The 24,034-nt window shown below is 38.3% G+C and overlaps 1 protein-coding gene across 1 annotated transcript in view; it reads left to right on the top strand.

Annotated features, from left to right (window-relative positions):
• Positions 1-24,034, top strand: part of LOC139980095 (protocadherin Fat 4-like) — an 85,041-nt gene that overhangs the window by 47,438 nt on the left and 13,569 nt on the right. The window contains exons 2-6 of the mRNA XM_071991472.1: positions 304-855; positions 2,949-3,150; positions 8,022-9,119; positions 22,122-22,296; positions 23,576-23,820. Of these exons, the coding sequence (XP_071847573.1) occupies positions 304-855; positions 2,949-3,150; positions 8,022-9,119; positions 22,122-22,296; positions 23,576-23,820 (2,272 nt within the window). The remainder of the gene's footprint in view (positions 1-303; positions 856-2,948; positions 3,151-8,021; positions 9,120-22,121; positions 22,297-23,575; positions 23,821-24,034) is intronic.

Genomic DNA, 24,034 nt, shown 5'->3' with positions numbered 1-24,034 from the left:
AGAGACGTTTTAAGTTTAGGAGACCTGTGAAACAAAGGTAAAAATAACTGAAGGAAACAAAAGTAGGGAAGGAAGAAAGGTGGGTAGGTGGAAAGAGTAGGGATGGGGGAAGGGACGGGGGAGGAGTAGGCATGGGGGGGATAGAAAAGTGTCTTCACCCTGTGGTGTAACTATGGATTCTGATGCCATAACGTTGTGATACTTTTGAAGTAAGCTGGAGATGAGGTTTGTATGAGAGTTGCTGTTTGTTGCTTATTTATATCATTGCATTATTTTAATTATTGCTGTCTTCTTTTTCCCCAGGTTAACATTGCGATAACCGATGTCAACGACAACCCCCCGGTATTTCAGAACGTCATGTACAACACCTCAGTGGTAGAGGGCGCTAACCAGGACACACGTGTCCTTACGGTTTCTGCTACAGACGCTGACAGTACTTCAACAGACATAACATACTCCATCATCTCTGGCGGTGATAATAGGTTTGTCATCGGTCCCACCGACGGAAGGATAACGGTAGCGGGCGCGCTTGATCGAGAGACCAAGGCTGGTTATACGGTGACCGTGAGGGCCAGTGATGGCAGCCTATCCTCTACCGCAACGGTAGCCATCAGCGTCTTGGATGTGAACGATAACAGTCCTATCTTTACGGAAGTGGTGTATTCTTTCACGCTGCCCGAGGATACAATAGCACCCTCTGTAGTCGACAGGGTACTCGCTACCGACCTGGACGAGGGCAGTAATGGTGAAGTGAGATACCAGATTGTGGAAGAAGGGGCACCAGGAGAGGCAATATTTGACTTGAATCCATTGACAGGAGAATTAATGTTGGTTCAAGCTGTGGATTTTGAAGTGGTAAGAAAAATTGCCAAACTTTTTTTTCCCCACAATGTTTAGGAAACCAAATAAAGAAACTGTCTCAAGTAATCACATACAATTGTTATGTCAGAGCTCAAAAGCTAATTTAAATAAACTGTTGTTAGGATCTTGAAAGAATTTGAAAACAAAATTGGCAGACTGGTTGCCAGAGCATTAAGGGGAACTTGGAAGAAGTAGAAGAAAGAAAGCAGACAAACTAAAAATTTGCTGTATTCTAATAAAATGACAGTATGATGAACTTGAACACTTTGATGGATAGCTTTAGAAAAACATGTCGAGAATTCTTCATTTGTTTGGAAGAGATTTTGTCATCTTGAGGAATAAATTGGCTTCATAAGTGAGATGTCCAGGTTGGGACACCCAATGGTAGAGAAGGTTGTTTATTAGTCAGGTGACACCTAGGGTTACATCTTTTGGCCTTAGCTTTCCTTTCCATGAACTAAAGGTGATATCTCAAAACTTGTGTAGCCTAGTTTTGGTATACATGAAGGACATTTTATGACCAAATTCTGCCTTTGTCTACGTGACAAACCTCAAATATGCGATTTGATTGGTATATAAAGTTTGTCTATCCTTGGACTTCCAGCTGAGAGAACAGTATTTGCCGTATACAGATTTAGAAATAATCATCTAGGTTTCTTACTGGGCACGTAAGACTTAATTTAATCATGTCTAAATGTCAACGTTTCTCACAAACGTTTTATTCACTCCTGGCTGAATTTTGTCAGAAACAATTTGTATGCAAAAGTATTTCTGAATGTCCTCCAAATGTGACTAGATTATTAAACTACCATGGTGATATTAACTAAAGTGTTTTATAACTTGAAAGCTATCTTATGGTCCTATGTATATATCACCTGATCAGGTGACATTAAAATTATTCAAGTAGAAAAAAAAAAACCCAAAACAAGTGTTAATTGTGTTAGACAAATTTGCTACGTTTTCACCCTATTATTGGTAAGAAGAAAGTCCAATTAGTAAATTTCTTCAACTGAATTCTTTGGTTCTTTCACAAACATCATCCCCACAGAGCAATAATAACTGCAGTTAGCTTAACATGCATTTTGATCCCCAAAGTTGAGACATTCTTTCTGAGATGATTATCAAAGCTGAGTCATCTTTCTGTTTATCTGCAAGAGAGAGAACATGATTCAGTAACTCTCATCATATCTCGCAGACGGTCTTTGTTGTCCCAATCATCACCAGTGGAGTGATCAATGAAAGTAGTATCACTGGTAGTAACTTTTATGTCCCTACAGGCCATGGGTTTTCTTCAAAATGAGAGAAAAATGTAGGAATCGGTGCTTTCGATTAAATATAAATTTGATGGAGAACACTACTGGGCTTGTTTCCATTGACAGGTACATTAATTAAAGTATTGGTATGATTAACAGCAGCAACTGATCATAGTAATTTGTTACTGTAGAAATGGAATAGAAGAAAGGGGTATAGTTGCCATGTCAACTGCTTGCTTCAAGCATACATATTCGTGCCTTGCTATGGTTGTAACACTTACTGTAGTGTGTCATGCTCGGAATTTTCTGTTGTAACACCTAAGCTAAGTACATGGGCCAGGAGAGAAATGGGTGGGGGGGGGGGTCAGCTTGGAGTGGTGCAGAGGGGATCTGCCTTCAATGTTTGGGGAAAATAATCTGCAGAGGGAAATGGATAATTGACATTACTTCCACACCACCCTGTCTCCTCACAACAACTGTACTCTCACTACACCATGAGGTTTGGAAATTCCCATTACATAATGAATTTTGGTGGAATGTCACCCAATCAAGCATAAATAAAGAAACTGATCAGGATATCCCCTTTCCATCCTCCTCGCCCCTCTCTAACCCACCTCTGCACCCCCCACCCACCCACCCCCAAATAATAGTAAACTGGTAAATAGATTATTCAATAAAGAAGTTTAGTAAGTTAAAATAAATTTCTTGTTCACATCTTGAATATTTTATTAAGTTTAACAATTATTGTGGACAGATTCTATCAAATTTGTATCAACCAGATGCTGCACAGTGAATTGGTTTCCAACTTTCCTTTCATGTTTTGTTCGGTTCTAGAAACAGTTATATTATCTGAAGATCCGGTCCACAGACCAAGGCCAGCCGCCTCTGACATCCGTTTCAGTCATCTACATAAACGTCTTGGATGTCAACGATAATTCGCCAAGCTTCTCCCACGAGCCTGACATCGTGGAAGTGCGGGAGGACGCCGACATCGGGTTTCAACTGGTCACAGTGTTGGCAACAGATCAGGACTCCGGTAAGAATTAGCTGTCATTACATGGATAGGACATTGTTTTATATCACATTTGAGCTGCCAAAGTTTATGCCTAGTTTTGTCAATCCTTTTTGTGAATTTGGTTGAATCTTAAAACCGTAAGCTCACGTAGAATGTCATCATGTGCTATATGTACCTTTCTTTTAATTAAAGGTTGGGAATGGTACCGTTTTAGCATCGTGTTGCAAATTTCTTAACCAAAATTTATCCTTTCAACTATCGTGATGGAAGCATTTGGTGCCACATACTTGCACGGAGAAGGAACTTTGCGGACACAACGTCTCCCATGCATCAGCAAATAATGGAACAGTCCTATCAGGCTGCACAGCATTACACCGCTCAGAAAAAGATGCGGAATATATTAAGTATAACTTAACCAGGAGACAGCAGTGTGCTGTGGAACAATTTACTCCTTGCAGCAAGAAAAAATAAATAAAAAAATAAGGGGGGGGGGGCATCCCAAAATTGCTGAGATATTTTGGAACAACATTTCTTTGGATGCCAAAAGTAAGAAAAAAAGAACCGTCTTGCTGTTCTGTCCCGAGGATAAAAGTTACAAAGGCTGTTGAACTTATAGTACAAGAACTGTACTTAAAGACATTGCACAGTTCAGTATGCTTCGTAAACACTCATTCATGTGTCAATTGTGTTGTTCCCTTCGTTTCCATGACCTGTATTCCATTAAAGTACAGCAAAGAGCCAACCCTCCCATGTTTCACAGCATGTTTGTACACATGACCTGCCCTTGACCTAGTAGCACTGTATCCCTTAGAGCCAGTCATCTCAGAATAATTAAGATGTCCCAATTGAAGGTTAAACTTTCTCTCCCAAACTGCTTTAGTATTTTCTCGAGCTTGTATATTACCAAAGGGGGGTCTCCTCCTTTAGTAACTTTAATATCTGAGTAGAGGGAGGACGGAAGAGAAGAAGATGTTGTTTTTGTCAGACTATGCCAATCACATCTCAAATGTAGGCTGGCTATCCTAACAGCTCATGGACAGTTTCTGAGGGGTGTCAAGGACAAATATTGTAGGGTTTTCTTCTTCTAATTTTAAGAGAAATCGGCAGCAATATATTTGAAGCTATGTATATGCTGCGATGGTGACTGAGGGCCTGGCTTCAGGCTCTGATGAAGATCTACTAGCATGAAGGACATTTGATGTAGTCTTTAAATTTTAAATTATAAAAAGAAACTGATTTCTTTAAGGTCACTGTAGGAAATAATAACAGGTGTGGTGGTGGTGTTTTGGAAGATATCTTGACAAAGAATTATGGAAGTAGGAACAAATTTGTGTTAATTGACATACTTTGGTCCTTACCTCTCCTTGAAAGAGATGTATGTGAAAGGACGACTCTTGTATGCTTGCTTTAGGCAACCTGATCCAATTCATCTTTGATGGTGCCAATGTTCTATAGACTCTCCTCATACATATCAAGGGTATGTTGATAGCCCTGTCACACAACTTGGTGGTTTGGTTCCTTATCAGGGAGACAAATCTGGATGAAGAATTTTTTTCTTCTGCTGAGCTGTAAGAAAATCTGGAAATGTTCTCATAAACACTGCCAAGATTCCATTTTCACATGAGAGATTCTGATGAGAAAGAGGAGGAACAGAGAGTGCTAACTTGACACAAAAAGGAAGACAGACGTTTAATAATAATAATTTATATAGCGGCAACTATATGCAAATGGGTTTCTATGCGCTTTACAATCACAATATTACCCCGGTCAACGATAACCTGTTAAACTTAGAGACAATCCCTCCACATGGCAGCAGCTAAACAGCACCCAGCTGACAGTTTTATCTCACTGGTCCCCATTTATACACCTGGGTGAAGAGAGGCAATGTAGATAAAGTGCCTTGCCTAAGGACACAACGCAATGATCTGGCCAGGACTCGAACCTGCAATCCTTAGATCACAAGTCCACTGCCTTAACCACTTGACCTCAACGCACAACCGCACAAATTGCTCTGATATAAGGTACAGGTGCATAAACCTTTAAGGACTGGGTTATGTTCGGATGAAAACTGGAATGTAAAGGTAGACGGTTAGACCGGAGGGACGGAGTCTGGTGAACATTAAACCAGGGCTACGTTCTACTCTCCAATGTTTAATTGTCACCCAGAAATCACAAGTACCAGTGGAGGCAGAAGTTTTTGGTTTTGAACTTTTGAACTCATTTTACCAAATTCGCTTTTCCCGTTCAACCGAATGTGATCATACTGCAGTAAATTAATACATGTCCCAGTGCTTGGCAGTCCTTTCAAGTTATTGTGTCGATCATGAATGAATGAGAAAAAAGTTACTTCCTATGGATTTTGTTTCTTCCATTGTCAGAAAGCAGTTGCTGACTGACATTTATTCAAGTTTGTTATTCATTTTTCAAATTCATTCTCTGATGATTTCTTTCCCTGTCTCTCTCTCTCTTGAGAATGTTATTTGAGACCAGTCTACCTAAATTGTCAAATAGCTTTTATTGTGTCGATAAAGTCAAGGCTACAAAACGAGTTTCAAATCCACCATCTTATTTCAGTGTGGAAAACAGTCGCTGTCACTTATTGTTGCTTGATAAAAGCATTTCCCACATCCCCCATTGAGTCTTGAAATGTTTTATTTTTAAAAGTTTTTGGAAACATTCCCCTCCTTTACAATTCAATCTCTTTAAAGTGTACATTGCTCATTCCCATCTGTGGAAGTTGGAAACTTTTATTTCTTTGGGGGGGGGGGTAAAGGGGGGGAGAGGGGGAGGGAAGGCTAAAAATTCTGCAGAGAAGCACAAAAAACAGATTGACACGCTTCTCAATTATCACTGACCCGATCCCTCTGTTTGTCTGAAACACAAACAACAAAACCTTGTAAAGGTTTTTCAATATGGATTCTAAAATCGGTTGTTTGCTCATTTAAACAAGAAATAAATAGTTTTGAGTGGTTTGTCAATTTTATGACAATAAGGAAGACAAGTGCAATTATTGTGAGTAAATATTTGAAAAATTTTGTACAAATTCCTGGGACCCGATGCACTGAGGGATTACTGTATGTCTAATTGAGAACAACATGTTTTTTACCCATGGTTTTCATTCGCTTTGAATTTTTACCCCCCATGACGCTTTACTTTTTACCCAGAATGCTATGGTTTGCCCCAAGAATATTGTAAATAGCTATTAAATATATAAAAAACATAAAAACCACAGAATTTGTGGTAAAAAGTTCGTGTAAATAGTGGGTTAAAGTATTTTTTTTTTTCTGTTGTTGCTAGTTTGGAATTTTGAAAGTCATTTTGTATAATTGCAGAAATTGGTGGAATATTTTGGGTGGTAACAATCTGCCCCGGGGGGGGGGGGGAGAGGAGAAACGTAAATTCCTCATAGCTGAAATTTGAATAGTACCTGTAAAAAATCAGAGGCATTGTCCCTACAAGGTAGGAGGGATCTAGATTTAGCAGACAGTTGAAAAGAAACTTAACCAACAAGTTCTAAAAATGGCTACAGGAAATATGGAAGGGTCATGTAATGGCCCCTAGGTACACCAATTATAGCTGCAAATTTTTTCACACAAATGCTGGAATTAGTATAACGATTGCCTAACTTATTTCGCTTATCACAGCGGGAATAGAAACGTTAATCAATTTATACTTTCAGTGTAAAAATAGGGGATCTGTGTTTAGAATGATTTTTTGGAACTGAGTTTTTGAGATTAGCTACACTGTAGTGTTTACTGTTTCATTGTAAAGGTATTTCAAGTACATATCATACCTCTATACAGCAAATAATCTAGAGAAAATAGTGAAATATTTGCCACCATTTCATTGGCAATCCTTAGGTCATGTGATGTTTTAAGCTTTTTACAACTTAGTTATAAAGTCCCAAATGTTTTGGAAGGTTTGCATATTAATAAATAAACAATTAAACAGTATTTATAAATAATATAATGAAAGGCTGTTAGTTTGATTTTTAAATTTTTAAATACCATTGAAAAAACAAAACAACAACAAAAACAATAAAAGATCTGCAAGTACTACAGTATATATACTGTAAGTTTGTCTAATTAAATATTTAATATTGTGAAATAAATTTGGAAGGTTGCTATGGTCACGCAGAAAGGCAACGTATATGGTTAACTACAATAGCACTGAGTTTGAGTTACAACAATATGCAGCTAAAGTCACTAACTTTATAAACAGTCCTTTCACAGCTCAGGTTCACTTATCTTATCTCTTTACTTGCTTGCTCGAGAATGGAATGTAGTTTGCTTTCCTTTCCCTCCACTTTGAGTGTTCGTTTTTGTAGTGATGCTGGTAGACTCTTGAAATTTGCTGTAAATAAAAGGCCTTCAAAATACCTGCATGAAGATATGTATTTTAGTCCGGGAGTCTGTTAACTATACAAAAGTCATTTATCTTGATGAAAACGTGTTAGATGTGTGTAACGTATTATGTTCAACAGGATTGTAAGTTTCAAATTCATGTATTTCAAAATGAATCAGTTTCCTGGTCGTAGATGCCTATATTGATTTGCAAGTGCAAAAGAGAGAAAATTTCCTTAAAATTGAACAAATGGTGAAATACAACACAAAATTTTGGCTTATTTAAAGGTCTGTCAACTTATTAAATCCAATGTGAGTGGCATCATGTTTCCTGAGGCACTTGGTAGTTGGTACACATTTCTGAACGGACCACCTCCTCCCTACTCCAACCACGGTCCTCAATCTGCCCCCTCCCCCCCTTTCCTTTCTCTCATCTTTAATCGATAGGAAGCTCACAGCATAACTTGAATTGTTATTTATCTATTTTATCAAAGCTTGTATGATTTGCAGGCTCTAAAATGTTTATTGTTGTTTTCTTTGGTCTTACAGGTCCAAATGGTGCCATCCAGTATACCATCCAGTCTGGTGATCCGACCGGCCGCTTCACCATCTTAGCTAACGGTACCGTCGTAGTAGAGCGACCGCTCGACAGAGAGACCCAGTCGTTCTACAACTTGGAAGTCCGCGGGGAGGACATGGCGGAGGACCCTCAGGATCGGAGGTTTAGCACCACTCAGGTCCCGGTGATCCTGGTAGATGTCAACGACAATGACCCGGTATTCATCTCGCCTCCCGAGATCCACGTTCTGGAGAGCGCCGCGCCCGGATCCTTCGTCATGAAAGTCATAGCCGAAGATCTGGACGTGGCCAGGAACAGCTACATTGAGTACAAATTTGAACCGGCGCCGGAGGACGAGTCATTTTTAATCGGCGCCGTGGACGGCAACCTGATAGTCTGGAAACATCTGGACAGAGAAACTGTCTCGGTCTACAACCTCTCGGTGGTCGCCACCGACCAGGGGGTGCCCGCCAGGTCGGCCACCATGGAAATCACAGTCTTCGTCGATGACGTTAACGACAACGTCCCGGTGTTTGGGTCCGACTCCTACCGTGATACCATTCCGGAGAATGTCCCCGTCGGACTAGAATTCCTCCGTGTCACCGCCACAGACGCCGACGTTGGCTCCAACGCATGGGTCAGCTACACCATCGTCGACGGGAATTATAACTCGGACTTTGCGATCGATCTGGAGAGTGGCGTTCTGTCCGTGGCAAAGTCCCTGGACCGGGAGCGGCGTCACACGTATGAGTTGACAATTCGGGCCCAGGACAGCGGTCCGGGGTCCAAATTCTCGATGTGTGCCTTGGTCCTGGACATAGAGGACGTGAACGATAATAACCCAGTCTTCCCCGACGTCTACCGACCCGTCGTGATTGAAAACAACCTCCCAGAGATAACGGTGGAACAAGTCGCTGCAGACGACGCGGATGAGGGCGTGAACGGAGCACTGACGTATTCACTCCAGGGAAATACCTACAACTCTCTGTTCACAATCGAGAGGACTAGCGGAGTGATTAAAGTGAAAGGAAGGCTGGACCACGAGGAAAGAAAGGAGTACACGTTGACCGTGGTTGCCGAGGATGCAGGTCAGTTCTCCTTAATTATCTTAGCTCCGTTTGTCGTTGCGATAGATAAACAATATTGCAGTTAATTTACCTTTCGCTTCAACTGATGTGCTACCAATAAACTCGTGGAGCATAGCAGGGCTCAAGTATAAAGTAGAAATTTGGTGTTGGTAGATTGTCCAGACAGAAACGATCAGTGTTAGGTATCAGAAGGGAAGATGCGCATTGTCTTTCAGTACACTTGCTTATAAATTGGGCTAGGTATCCTAAGAGGTCCTAAAGGAGGGTGGCATTTGTTTAATTATGTCATTTGCAAAGTTAGAGAAAACAAAGTTAGTCAGTGTTAAAGTTGTGCATATATCCATTCCACCCAGCGTTGCTGCTGTTGTTGTTTGTAACCTTTTCGATCACAAAGTAACCCACGAAAGTGCAAAATTTGTTGAGTGCTCTCGGGAATGGTACAGTGCAATCAATGTCACTGTCAATGTACTTTGTTTGTGGTCAAACTGTTGTTGCTCACTTTGTTAATTTGTCTCTAGATCATCACACACTTCATCATTGAAAAATCATGTTTCTGTTTAGCCCGATTCTCTCCATACAGTGGTAAACCTTACATACATGAATATTTGTCACAACAAGGCTAAGAGGATTATTGATATGGCAAATATTTCAGCCTTGTGTTTTATTCCCTTCTGGTCCTTCTTCAATCCTTTCAGCAATTGTACTGTACCCTTTCAAGATTCCGTCTGTCTGACTACCCGTTTGTTTTGGTATTTTTACCCAATCGATGGAGAATTCCATGTTAATTGTTAGTGCACAGGTCATATTGGAATACCAGTACAGATGGCTGTAGACCCAGCTCACATCACCTGCTACCTCCCATTGATACTGCCTGTCAATCACCATGGCAACATGCAGTTCCCTCCCTGCCCTTATACTTTGTGTGTCACATATATTCTTTGAAAATATTCCTGTCCATTTAAATCAATATAAATTATCAATGAAAAGGAACACAAAAAACAATGGAAAGTGCTGTGACCTACAGTAAAGTGTTGGAAAAGTTTTGTTTGAAAACTTGATTGCCACAGTATAATTTTTTTGTTTTTTTTGTTTTTGAATTAACAGTTTCATAGTGTAAGAGTTGACTCAGGTGTTTATATGAAATCTGGCATAATCTCGGCTTGCTAAATTAGTCAGATGTGTGCTGAAATGACCTTTATCTTACTTCTATGTTTAAAAATCTCGTTGAAAAGACATTCATCTTCTACTCTTTTACAGCACATATGATCATTAGCAAAGTCAGTCCCCAAAGTTTGGGACATAAAATTTCCTGTTCTCGATTGGCAAAGTTGAATTATAATGCAAATGCTACATGGGTTATTTGATCTATCTTATATATTCGTTGTACCACTAGACATGACAACACAAACAGCAAAAAAAAGAAAAAAATGTGTGTCGGTTGATTTGGTGGATTCACTTAAAAACAAACTTTTCATAGAATCTGTAGGAGGGAAATAACTATGTATATATGTCTTCATGCATGGACCAGGGAATAGCAGCTCCATGCATATATACACAGCAGACACTTCCTCTGTATCAGATGCTCAGCGCCTGCAGTGTGGGCAACAATGCTCATAATATACATATTGCACACAATGCTTCCAGATATTGTATCAACAGACTTAGCTCATTATGGCAAGGATGCAGTTTCCAGTTAAAGCGATGTAAATTGATTAAATGCGAGTCACAAAAGATTGTTCCTAATGTGTAGCTCCCTCCCAACCCTCCTCCCCTCCCCTCCCCCTCCCCAGGGTCCGACTTTTGACACATTGAAACTGCTGTTTTGATGTTTTGTAGCTACTCGGTCTGCAATTACTTTCAGGACAGTTACGATCATTTACGGTGAGGATTGACCGGTTCCATCCGTTTGAGACCCTCCCAGCAATTACTGCCAAGACTACTGGCATCATTTTCAGAGATGTGGGAAATTTATTAAGAAACAAGGGAAATATGTCACAAACTTTAACATGAAAATGTGGAGACCATTATCCTCAATAATTATCTTTATAAGCCTGGGATGGCATGGATATAAATGAAAACATTCCATCTTTTTTTTTGAGGTTGATAGTTTTAAGAGGAGTGCTGCTTCCAATCATGTCACATCCAGCTCCCATTAGGGACCGTGATCGCCTTAATTTGCCGTTGATAATTGGTTTCAAACTCCGGAACTTTTGTCTCCGATTCCTGCTGGTAAGCTCTCCCAGGGTAGGGGGTTACAATTACTGCTGAGAATGTCTATGATTAAGGGCGGATGATAGATGTATTAAGAGAATAGCAGAGTGATCAAGGCAGGATGTATTTATTTCATTTTTCTGCTAGAATCTGCCAAAATGGTCAGTTGACTGTTTAAAACAACATATTGACCAAATTCAATTAAAGTCACAGTGCGATCTCAGAAATAAGTGAAGTTTTTATAAACAGTATATAATATGAATTTTTGATTTGCCTGAATACGTTTGTACATAAGGCTTAAAAAAAATTATATTACGGCATCACTAGTTGGATGACTTGCAGTTCACATATAAGCAATTAAAGTTCTTTCTTGAAAATAGATTCTATGATTGAGTTATGTTAGGTGATCAAATTCAAGAATACCAAAAAGAGAAGAGCTATGTTTGTTTTTGGAAAGTGTAATGTCTGAAACTGATTGGATTTGCGATAGTAAAGTGGAGAACCTTTATTGCTATTCAGATAATGGAAGATTCTAGCATATTTGCCAACTTGATCAAAATCTGGGCAAAAGGGCAGGCATGCTGTATATGAAATGTGTCTCACGATTTATTTGTTTGTTTGCAACATCTCAAATCTTGAAGTATTAACCGTGTTCTGGCCTTTCCCACTACTTCCGATGTAACACCCTGTTGGTTACCATGGAGACAACATGCTCTGATGTGATTGTCAGTAATGGATTACTAGTGTGAAAATTCCATCCCTCCAGTTGTCGGTAAACCGCTCTATGCCTGTCTGGAGGCATTTTCAGAGCCATTACCATAGAGTTTGTAAGATGAACAGGTGATAGTAGTTAAGAGAAGATTGTGTGTGGTGGCACCAGACTGAATCTCAGACCCACTGAGCCTTGAAACCCACTCCAAAGGACAATAAGAAATTAAAGTGATCCAGAATTATCTCTTTTGTCTTTAAATTTGTAATTTGTGCAAGTCCATGCATCTGCTATACCTAATTTATCAACTAATTTGCTACAATGTTCCAAAATTGGGTGTTGTAATAATCACTTTCATGCATGGTATGTTAAGATTTAGTATATAATTCCCAAAGAAAAATAATAATAATATATGATATTTCACTTTTAAGTAACAGCTACTTTCTCATTAATTAGCATCAGAATAAATGAAAAGTTTCGGTTTTCCTAACGAGTAATTAAGTTCTCTCGTGGATCCTGTTTTGTTTTTTCACCTGGATTTTCAGAAATTCCATCAAAAATTGATTTAATTGTACAGTATTACTACTATGTAAAGATGATCATTTTAACACATTTTCAGATGCTAATGAATGTTAAAAGTATCACATTAGCTTTACTTTAGTCAAGTTTCATTTTAAAGAATAAATGAACAAAAGTCCAAATTTTTTACAGATTTCTGACTTGTTGTTGACATGTACATAATTAATATACAGTTTACATGAAATGTGTCTGGTTGATCAACTGTTGAAAATGGAGTCATGGTTGTTAATATCTTCCAAATCAACATTCATTCTTTTCTTTTTTAATAATGAAAAAGGTGTTTGTTAAAAATGTTGACCAAATATAAACTAAAAGGAGCATAAATTTATCTTTTGGGTAAGTCAAGTCATGTTTGAAACTTATCATAACGAGAGGTTGGCAAACCCACCAAAGAAAAGTAGGTCTGTCGGGTAACCCCGGGCTACTATCTTATTTCACCTCTTTTCTGTGTCAAAGTTGATTGTTTCATCCATGAATGTTGAGAAAGATCATGTGAATCTTAAAATTGTTCTTCCCTTGATTTAAAGGAACTGAACTGAATGTTACCGTGATTCATGGTAGTCCCCCCTCCCCCCCCCCCCCTCAACTTTATTCTGCAAGATCCCTGGAAGAAATGACTAGAATATTCAAAGCGGACTAATAATTTACGACTCTAATCGTTTGGAGTTGACAGGTTGTTGTTAGGGATGAGAAAACTTCTCTGCAAAGAAATATAAAGCGATTTAGAGAGCGGTGACTCCCAGCAGTGTTTTCTCTTGTTGGCATGAAACGTAAACAATTTGAGATCTGTTGGTGGGATGTTTGATCTAGGTCTAGGTAGTGAAAGGGTATCCATGCTTTTATGAACATGAAAAAAAAAGCCTTGTTTTCATGATTTATCTTCACTCGATCAATCCGGTTGTTACCGTAACATTTACATGTTACATTAAATAGATTGCCAATTAAATCCTATAGATTTATGTACTTAGCTAGTTGGTGACATTCTCAGCTTTTAGTGCTTGGTAATGTGTTCACTATGGTGAACTTAATATATTTTCCTAGCAGTTTCAAGTGGTCTCCATAAAAAGGAAATATGGAACATTGGTAAACCACGTCTTCAAGTTCTGTTATTTTAAATGAAACAAGTCTGGTTTCAATCAATTTTACCATAATTTTGTTTCTCAAATGGGGGTGGGAGGGTAGGGTGGGGAAATGGGGTGGGGGTCTGGTCACTCAGTCTGAGAACGTACCTGAGAACAATACTGGGCTAGGAAGGATGGTTTGATGGTTGAGTGGGAGAGAGGTAGATAGTTTTAGGCAACTTCCCATTAAAGTCTATTATTAGTATCTCACTTTAATGGTACAATTTTCTTTATGTAATTCTTTTATCCCAAATTATGCAGATTACAAATATACATTTAGGAGACATGAGAAAAAAAATAAACTTTTAGAGTTTTAAATGCAAGGGGACCGGCATGAATGGTTCCCTGATCAAGTTAAAAGTATACGACCTGCCTTGAATCGTGAAGAGCATTATCAGTGCTGTTAAACCTATTATTGCATGCACTGCTGCCTATCAATTTTTCTACCTGATAATAACAATCTTGAATAATGCACTGCTGTCTTTATGGTAGACTAATCTGATGATGAGGTGAGAACTAAAAAAATGTGGATAATCTGATGATGAAGTGAGAACCTTAAAAAAGATAGTTAATAAGATGATAATGTACCATGCGATCGATAGTTGGTATTTCATTTTGGATTTATATGCGTAGCTTTGAGTGTATTGTCCGAAAATTACTGAGAGATGTGCTATGGGGAAGCACTGATGTGACCTTTGACCTGTGACATACTGTATATCTATCACTAGGACCACAACCTGACCATGGGCCATCATTCATCGCCCCAGACACCATAACCTAGAACTTTGATTAGCCGTCCCTTGTGAGCATAGCCTGCATGAAAAGGAGACTATTTTCAAACGGTCAAATTTAGAAGCACAAATTTACTGTGGAAAGTAATATGAGATCTTGATTTCCATTCTGGGAAAAGTGCAATGCTCGATCAGCTACCAGAAGAAGTAAAGAAATAAAACTTTCTGTTTTTGTATGTTTGCAAAGAGCAGCTTGATGTTAGAGTTAAACTCGAACTCGTTGATCTTTTGACTACGTTGTCTTTACCTCTGATATGAGATACGTTAGAAAAAGGGCTCGATTGAAATCTGAGAAATGAAACGACTTCGTTATGTTCCAAATTCTTACTCTCCCCAAGTCCACTGTGAAAGAAAAAGAAGGAAATAGCTGTGTTAAGAAACGAACGAAACATTTCTCCAGTGGGAATGCAAAGTTTGATTTCAGGATTAATTTGCTTTTGGAAGTTGATGCTGCAAATCTGCCATCCGAGTTTGAACAAAGCTAGGTTTTACACCTTTTTTCCATTTTCTTTTTAAATATAGTTAGTTAGTCATAAATCCTTCTTAGCATGTTTTACATATAGCAAGTCTGAAACCTGCCAGATTTTACAAGGAGGTATTTTAACAGTTTTCCCCCCAATGAAAACAGAGCAAAATACAATCCATTGTGTAGCAAAATAGTTCCCATCAAGTGACTGTTTTGATTAGATGTAAACAGTTTTGATTGTGAGGGGTCAACATGGGTCAAATGATAGAATAGAGTTTGGAAAAGACCTGTCATCTAGTTATCAGAGCACTGTCCATCAAGTTAACTACTGTCTCTGCTAAGGATGTTATGAATGGGATGAGGGCCATTGAAACTGTTGGTGGCAAACTCAAGTCAGCCATGACAACTTTTTTTCCAATTTTTTTTTGGGTGGAAATATGAAGCTTTTGACCTGGAATGGATGAATGGCTATGTTTAGGCTGCCACATGCCTCTCTGTTGCTAGATCTCAATTGGTGCACTGTTGGTCTCTTTGCCAGTATAGCAATATTATACATTATTTTTTGCAAGTTTTATCTATCAAGTGATTTGTGTGTAATGTCACTGAGATTTTAAACTGCCCAGTCAAGCTATCAGATCAAACTTGTGGTTATGGTGTCTTAGTGCAGGCAAGATTTCAAAGTGAAGGTGAGGTAAACTTTTGTTTCTATGGAAACACAGAACCAATAATTTTGATGGTTGTCGCTGAAATAGTCGGAAAGGCAATTCTCTTTCCCTGCTCCTCCATGCAACCCCCTCCTCCCAACCCATTTGCTGCTTCCATTGTTTTTTAACTCTTTTAAACAATGACTTTAGGACCAACTTAAGTTCTCAGCCGGGAATTAGAGTCAATTCCTAAGGTCACTGCTTTGAATTCCATTCTTGCCAACAAATTCTATGATTTTTTCAATTTTGTTTTGTCTTTTTGGAGTCAATTCTCTGTGTGTGACTTTCTTCTACAAATGAAAAGGTTCCTTGGTTGTAACAGAATCGCTAAATTGTAATGGCCTATCCATCTGAAATTACCGGCAGCTATGTGAAAGATTCAAATGAGACACTGTATCTCATTGGTTGACTTTTGTCCCATAATAAGATCTGTTATCATGACTGCTACTGGTTGGTTACATTTGTTGTAACTGATCGTGGATGTGTCTCATCTCACTGGTGGGTGATTCCAACTTTGGTCACATTGTGGTTGCCTCAGGCAACCAAGTAAGAAATGCCAACTTGATCTGTGGGAAATGGATATCGGTTGTTCTTGAACAATGATGTGCCATGGCCATTCCCTTTCATAACAAAGAGTATGTGTAGCTAAAGACCTAAGCTGTCACTTAAATTAACACTACACGGTCAAGTTGATAACTTGTGTGTTAAGGTGATCGAGATCAATTGCTGCTAGTGTGTGCACATGCATACATATGACATTTGTGCTATGATGGTATACATGTACCTAATTGTGTGGGCCATTCAGTACAGAATGTTTGAGTAAAAAGCAAAGGAACATAAAGTTAATTGTTTAAACGAATGACCAAAATCCTTCAGTAGCTTTGCCAACGTAATGAAATTGTATTTCTGTCTACACAGAGCTAGAAGAATTTACAAATTGTTTATTTATTACTTGTTACTTTTGAATGTATTTTGTTAGGTCAAGGTTAAACAAGAAATCAGTTTGCAATCTGCTGTAGTAATCTCTGCCCTTCCCCCTTTAAGTCTAAAATAAATTTCTCCTGGGTACCAAAAATCTTTCTGCCCTTGAACTACTCATGTAAAAGAGTAACACACATCTTTCACACCTGCTTCACACAAAAGAGGTGTTGAATGAGACCCTTTTGAGTGCTGGATTTTTACCTGGCCCACTTCTCCCTGTTACCATGGTATCATGTTTGAGAATTATTTTCTTCACACTTTTGAACAAAGCATGCAATGCAAGGTGTAATACATTCTATCAGTAGTTCATCACTGGTATGCAAGACCTGCAGACACATTTACAACCCTTAAAGCCATCAGGTAATTACACGGTCAGTGAAACTCAAAATTAGAGTTCCCATTAAAGGATTTAGCCAAAATGGAACCTCTTTCTGCCCAAATCCATTGTCTGTCTGGAACAATCCAGGAAACTTGTGGTTTAGTCATGAATCAGAGGAATAATGCTCACTGGTTAAATAGCTGTATTTGCCAGATACATAAAGTTGTCCTTCAGTAGCTTACTGCACTAATTAGGTCATTAATATTGCCCCACAAATCTAATTAGCAAGCTAAAATCTGAAAATGTTACTTTTCAGAATTTTCTGGAAAAGTTCACATTTCAGGTTACGCCAATTATGACATTGAGGAACTGTGAAATGATACATGTTTTTGTACCTCAGTGAGGACAATTTATTGTTTAGATGGTGACACAGTAAATGGCCTATAGAGTTCTGGGCATGTATGACCAGTATTAGACTCTAGCATATTTGGGGAGCCAAAGCCATAGAGTATAAATAACTGGATAACAGAGTCACAATGCTACAATCTTTCAATTGGTAAAGATAGTAGTAATCAATTTAAATTTGATTTGATTAGTATCAAATTCATTTAACCGGCTCAGCTGTAGTTACAATGTTTTAGAGAACTTCTAAACGAGACATGGAGCTTTACCTCTGGTCGTCAGATGAGTCAGTAGTTGAAAGATAACAATTAGCTAACATCTCTTTGGCAAAAATTCATGTGGATTTTTACAAAGGATCTTTAAATGTCGATTTTGTTCTTGCATATGATATGAGTCAGTCATTAATTAATTTTATCCTCCAAATAGGATCGATAGGTCAGTGTATGTTGGCCTGGGGTTTGTTGGGACAGCGGGTGGGTGTGAAGGATGGGGAAGGGGGTGGTAAAAGGAGAGGATTTTGAAACAATATGTATGATTCACAACTCTGTTTTCCAAGTTAAACAGGTATCCATGACAACATGATCATCATAGGAAAAAGTTTTAACTCTGCATCATCTTAAACATAAAGATGGAAACATAGCTGCATATTTGTAGACTCTGTGACCATGTAATGAATACACAGCAACAGGAATTTATGATTTTAGCCTTTCACTGGGCTCATTAGTGATTCGATTCTCTGTGACTTTACATTCAGCACGGTTCAATGGAGACCATTCCTAATGGTTTAGCAATCTTATATATATGCAATCTCCACTTGATTCGCAGTCCCTGCTGCCCATAAAGTCAGAGATGTAACCATGGCAACAGAATTTTAAGGGTGGGAATACTATCCTAGTACAGATTGCACACGGTTTGCCCAGTGAGGTTTTTAAACAGCAATCTATCCACATAAATTTACTGGTTATCTTGATTTTCCAGCCAAGTTGTAATGTATGGGAGCTACTGCTTATCAATAAGGGATACAGTTCATTTTGGCTTGTGCCTTAATTAGGGAAGCATTTGTAACAGCTTGCAGTTGAATAAATTTGCTATTTGTCTTTTACCGTTCAGCTATTAAGACAATTCCCTAACAGAAAATTAGCATGTTGCCATTTCAACTTGAAGCAACAGTTGGATATTTTTCATATAATGATAGCCTTCATGAAATTAGTACACCAGTCTAGAATCATGTGGCTTAATTGTGTGTGGAAATAATGTAGTTTCTACAGCAAGACTAAAAATGATTACAGTGTTGCTGATAATGTTACCATTTGTAAGTCACTAATATATTTACATATGTTATGGTAAAATTGAAAATTTTTCTCCAAACATTTTTGACTCATGACACAATCATGTGTGTTCATGAATCAGTTTGTTCCAGTGATATTGAGAGGCATAGTGGTTAGAAACCAACATTGTCCAGGTGGTGTCTAAGCTGTGTTTTGACAAGTTTGTAGAATGACATTGTCCATGTCACCAAAAAATGCATAGATGCTAGTTGCAATGTATGAAACAGGAAAAGAAATCTACTTGATAAATCTGCGATTTTTTGTTATTATTAAAAAACAACTGCAAAATAACAGTTCTGTCTGCCTGGAAGGCTGACAGTATACATGTAGAGGTGACCTGCCCCACTTCACACATATATAGACATAGTATTTAACTATGTAAGTTTTTTTACAAAATACTGACAATGTTAACTTTTGTGCCTGGAATGATGAGCTTAACCTCCTCAATGGAGATATTCACCTATAGGTGTCCCAATTTAGATTCCTAATTTCATGTTGAGTGAAAGAAGTGTAATCCAACCCTGACGGCAGCTGGAAGGTTTCTGATCGTGCCAGGAAAAATCCCGGTCTTTGATAACCTTAGATCATTAGGTATCATGATGTATACCAAGTATGCAGAGACTTGACAAGATGTTTTCATGCCTTTTATTGTAGGATATCTCTTTAACTTCTTAAACCATAATACTGGAACCAATTCCTGGCGATAAGGGGGGGGGGGGGGGCCTGAGGGGCTCTTGATCTCTCTCTGTTGTGTGATTTCTTGTCTGGTGGGAATTGTATTACTTCAAGTTCAAAAAAAGTTCAAAAAAGACATTTGATGAAAAGAAGAAAAGGAAGGGGATAAAAATAGCTGTTTTTGATTATTGCTCCTGGATTATACTTGCCCCCATTATCATTACACTTTATGGTTTACTTTGTAAAAGCATTTTTTTCATTCAACATTCATTTCCTTCTTCATCACTCTTGTGGATTCTGCCAAGTTGCATTCTTTTCTAATTTCCACTGAAAATTGCAAGTTTGAAAGGATTTATATAACTGTATTATGAGAGTGAAGACCAATAGTTCATAGTATCATTTTAATTTTTTATGATAACTTCCATTGCAAGCAAGTATCCTCCATACTCACCACAAGTCCCATCCTCCCCACTCCCCACCCCCCACCCCACATACACACACACAAGCAAACATATCCCCATTGCATTTCCTGGGTTATATCCTTAATCAACTGTTTGCATATGTATATACCCAATGAAACGCAAAATTGAGTCCCATGTACTTTCGAATGAAAGTGCTCGCAGCCCATAGCAACCATTATGGTTAAAAAACAACCAAGCATTTTCAAAAACAAATTTACTAAAATATTGTCAAATATTGTATATTGACTACAGTACAGTAAAGTAGTAACTGTACATTAATCTGACATAGCAAATGTCAGTGATTTGAAGAATTGCTACCAGATGTATGTCATGTCACAGTAGCACAAGATATAAATGGATTGTAGTTAAAGTGCATAATTTGGACTGTTTTTGGACAGGTAATTCAGTCTACAAAAAGCAGACTCCTCCATCCATAAGGTGATGATGTGCAGAATGCAGTAAGAAGTGTATGTTTCTTCATCATATTTGTGCTCTCCTGGACACCATTTTTCAATCTTTGCCATCATTTTTCTCTTCTTGATTCTCTTTGTTCTATCTGTCATCATGGCGGTGGTTGTCACGTAGGGGTGCATAAGTCTGTTTTGCTCTCATGACCCTCTCATGAATGTAGATTCTGGAGAGAAAAACTAGGACGCATAAATTCAGGAGTCACAAAATTATTGCCAAAAAATGTAAAAAAAAAGAGGCCAAGAGAAAAAAGTGCCTGTCGGAAAGGTTACTGGGTGATGAGTTAACCATTATTTATGGCTAATAAAATGGGTTTTAAATTTCACCATTGTTAACCATGGTGAATACAGTAAACTATGTGTTAATTAAGCAAAGCATAGATTGGAGTGCTTCTGTTTTCAATGCTTTAAATTTTGGGTTGAATTTGGTAATATGTTTTTTTTTATCTATGATTCATGACCGCTTTTTTTTGCTTGTGATTGATAGCAAAAGGGGAAAAAAAGTGTTTCGGTGACAATTTTTTTTAAATTGGAAAGCGGTCATGAATAATCTGTTAACTTATGTGCCTTTTGTGAGAAAAAAAAAGTTGGTAAGAAACACAGAGAGAGGAAAAAAAAAAGAGTTGAAAGTTTGTTATATTGCGATCATCATTTTGGTATTTTAACAGAGGACACTGTCATATGGACTAGAGTGTGTGAATAACACTATATACCAATCTCGGATTTAAAGTAACACAATTGCATTGAAAATGCTAATAATCGTGTTAACATGCTGGGCCAATTTATATGTCACCATGATGGCTGATTGACCCAAGATTCTGCTTGTGCAGTTTCAGAAAAGGAACACCATACATGTCATAGAAAACACAATTTAAGGTGCTTGAAACAATTACTGTGTGATCAGACAAATCTTTCAGAAGATCTGTTCTTAAATTATGAACAAACTACCCTGTGATCATCTTGCTCATGTTACTGCCATAATACTGCTGGTGATGCCATGCAGACAGTACTAACTAAACCTCATGGCAACAGCTTTTCAGTTTTCGGGGAACTAGTCAGGACTGATGTGACGGCGCCCTCAGTCCTGATTTTGTTCATAGTTGCCATGACAACATTATTTCATATAAGTGATAAGTGATATAAGTGCGGCTGATGAAAGTCGCTAGTCACCTTCACCAGACAGAGATATAAATTAAATAATAAAATTAAAACAACACAACACAATACTTACAGTACTGTTGAACTTCTTCTGTAACTATGAGAACTTCAACAAATGCATTTCAAATTTCAGCCTTGATATACTGCATACTTGTTTGTGTTTGATACTGTTTGATTTTGTGGACTACTGTATGTTTCAACCACAAAAACTTGTTGGTTTCAAATCCACCTGCTGTTATTCTATCTGACATGGTTTGTAGGAGAACTGTGGTGTGCCTACTATACCAATGGTTAACCATATATGTATATATAGTCAACTTCTATATTAGTAAAGATGGTTATGCTAGCCCATCCAATGGTGTTCACAGTGGGCTACTGGCACCAATATCGGTTGAAGCTATATTGGGCTCTTTATTCTATTTTTAAATCTCGCTAGTATTTGGAGGTGACTCTGCGAAATTCTACACCCTGTGAAGCTTGTGAACTTTCACACTGAACGTCCATTTGTCAGTCTGTATGTAATAATTTGTGAGCTGTATAATGTTTCAACAGTTACATCATTTGAAACAGATATAAGTTGTTTTTGTTTTTCATGAAACTAGCCTGATTATGCCCTCTTTATTCTTTCAGGCTCTCCTCCTCTGTTGGGAATGACGCAGGTGTTGGTAACCGTGGCAGATGCCAACGATAATCCTCCCTCCTTTACCAGCGATGTTTTCTATGCGTCGGTCGAAGAGGAACAAGACCTCAACACTGCTGTGACCAGAGTGACAGCCATTGATCTGGACTCCACTGCAATGCTCAGGTCAGTGTAAAACAGTCATTGGTGTGCAGAGAACAAAGAATTTATATCATGAAACATCATTTCGTGTAAGAATTACAAAAAGTCAAGAGATGCCATGAGCATTTTTAAGATGTAGGTCACCACTAAATAAAAGTATCAGCCACAAGCATATCATTTATAGAAAACTATATCCATAACTTAGAAAGTGTTGACAGTCTCGGGGAAAAATGGCGGTCACGTTGCAAGAAGTTATTTCCATTCGGGCAATACCCTAGGGGCCCAGTAATTTCACACATTAGGGATGAATTGTGCTAGAAATAAACACAAACAATATTTTGTGGTCAAGCCATAGATAAAAGTTATTAATGAGTAGAAGCAGACCCTATGAGTTAAAAACAGTACTAAAGTTAATAAAGGCCAACAGTATTGCCTACAAACATTGGGTTGCAGTGCCAAAATTGCTTAGAAAGTTTACCGAAGGAAACTTACTTTTACTGCTGGTTCTAACCCTGCAACTTATTTCTCGGACATTGCAGAGGAAGATGTTTAGACAACTGAATATGCGAATAATAACATTGTGCTCTGAAGATGACAAATAAATAAGATAGAGATAGAAAAAAGAAGAATAAACAGGGACTCTCACTCACATTTGAGATTGGGGAGAATCGCAGCAGAATCCAGTCATTGATCCTAGGTGTTAAATTCTATCTGGGCACTACTCTCTTGAGAAAATCAGTGCTGTGGAAGGGGGGGGGGCATGATTCTGCCATGTTCCTCCTCCCATTGTCCTTCTCTTAGGTGTCCAAGGTCCTATTATTATGTGACATTGTTTGGTCTGACTAGCTTATGAAAGCCCAAAATTGTCATCATTGAAATGGATGTAAAACATTGAAATGGATGTAAAAGAGGTGTTCAACAATGACGAGCTTACCAAATACCTAAAACAACTGAGACCAATCTTATTGCATTTCGAGAATAGTATTGTATGGTTTCTTCTATAGAAGACGAGACTTTTGAGCAAGTTATAGGTCATCAGATCTATTTTGTTAAATTAAATCAGATTGCAGGACTGCGTTGTGAGCAATCAACATGCCTGACGACATGGTGTTAACAGTCTTAAAACGTTGAATCATCAAAGAAGAAAAAAAGGCTGCAATCAATCGTAACCAGAAATCATCAAAGGTGCTCAATTGTACTCAAAGCAGAATTTTCATAATTGCCTTTTTCCTTCAAATGGAAATGAATTTCATGTTTCTGATTTATCATTGGCTCATCAAACTTTCTATCTTTTAATCTCCAGGTATCAACTGGATGGTGAAGTGGGTAACAAGTTCACCATCCATCCTCTGACGGGAGAAATCGTCACGGCCGGCAGACTCGATCGCGAAGAGCAGTCGTCCTATCAGTTGGTCGTCACGGTGACCGACACAGGGGAGATATCAGCATCTGCGACCGTTTTCGTGACGGTTACTGACATAAATGACAATCAACCGCAGTTTGAGATCCCATCTTACCTAGTCACTATACCCGAGAATGCTATGGCAGGTTAGTAACAATAAATACAAAACAAAAATAAAGCGGTGACATGTATTTTACATTTCTGTAGTTCATACTGTCATAGTTATTCACAAAAATAATACTGTCATACCTCTTAACCGCAAAGAAACGGCTGTGTAGGGATTGTCACCAACTAAGGGCTGGATAGCTCAGTTAGTAGAGCGCTGGGCTTGTGACCCAGAGGTGGCTGAGTTGAATTTCG

This window comes from Apostichopus japonicus, chromosome 14, assembly GCF_037975245.1.
Source record: "Apostichopus japonicus isolate 1M-3 chromosome 14, ASM3797524v1, whole genome shotgun sequence".
Classification (NCBI taxonomy): domain Eukaryota; kingdom Metazoa; phylum Echinodermata; class Holothuroidea; order Aspidochirotida; family Stichopodidae; genus Apostichopus; species Apostichopus japonicus.
This window is presented reverse-complemented; position numbering and strand designations above follow the sequence as displayed.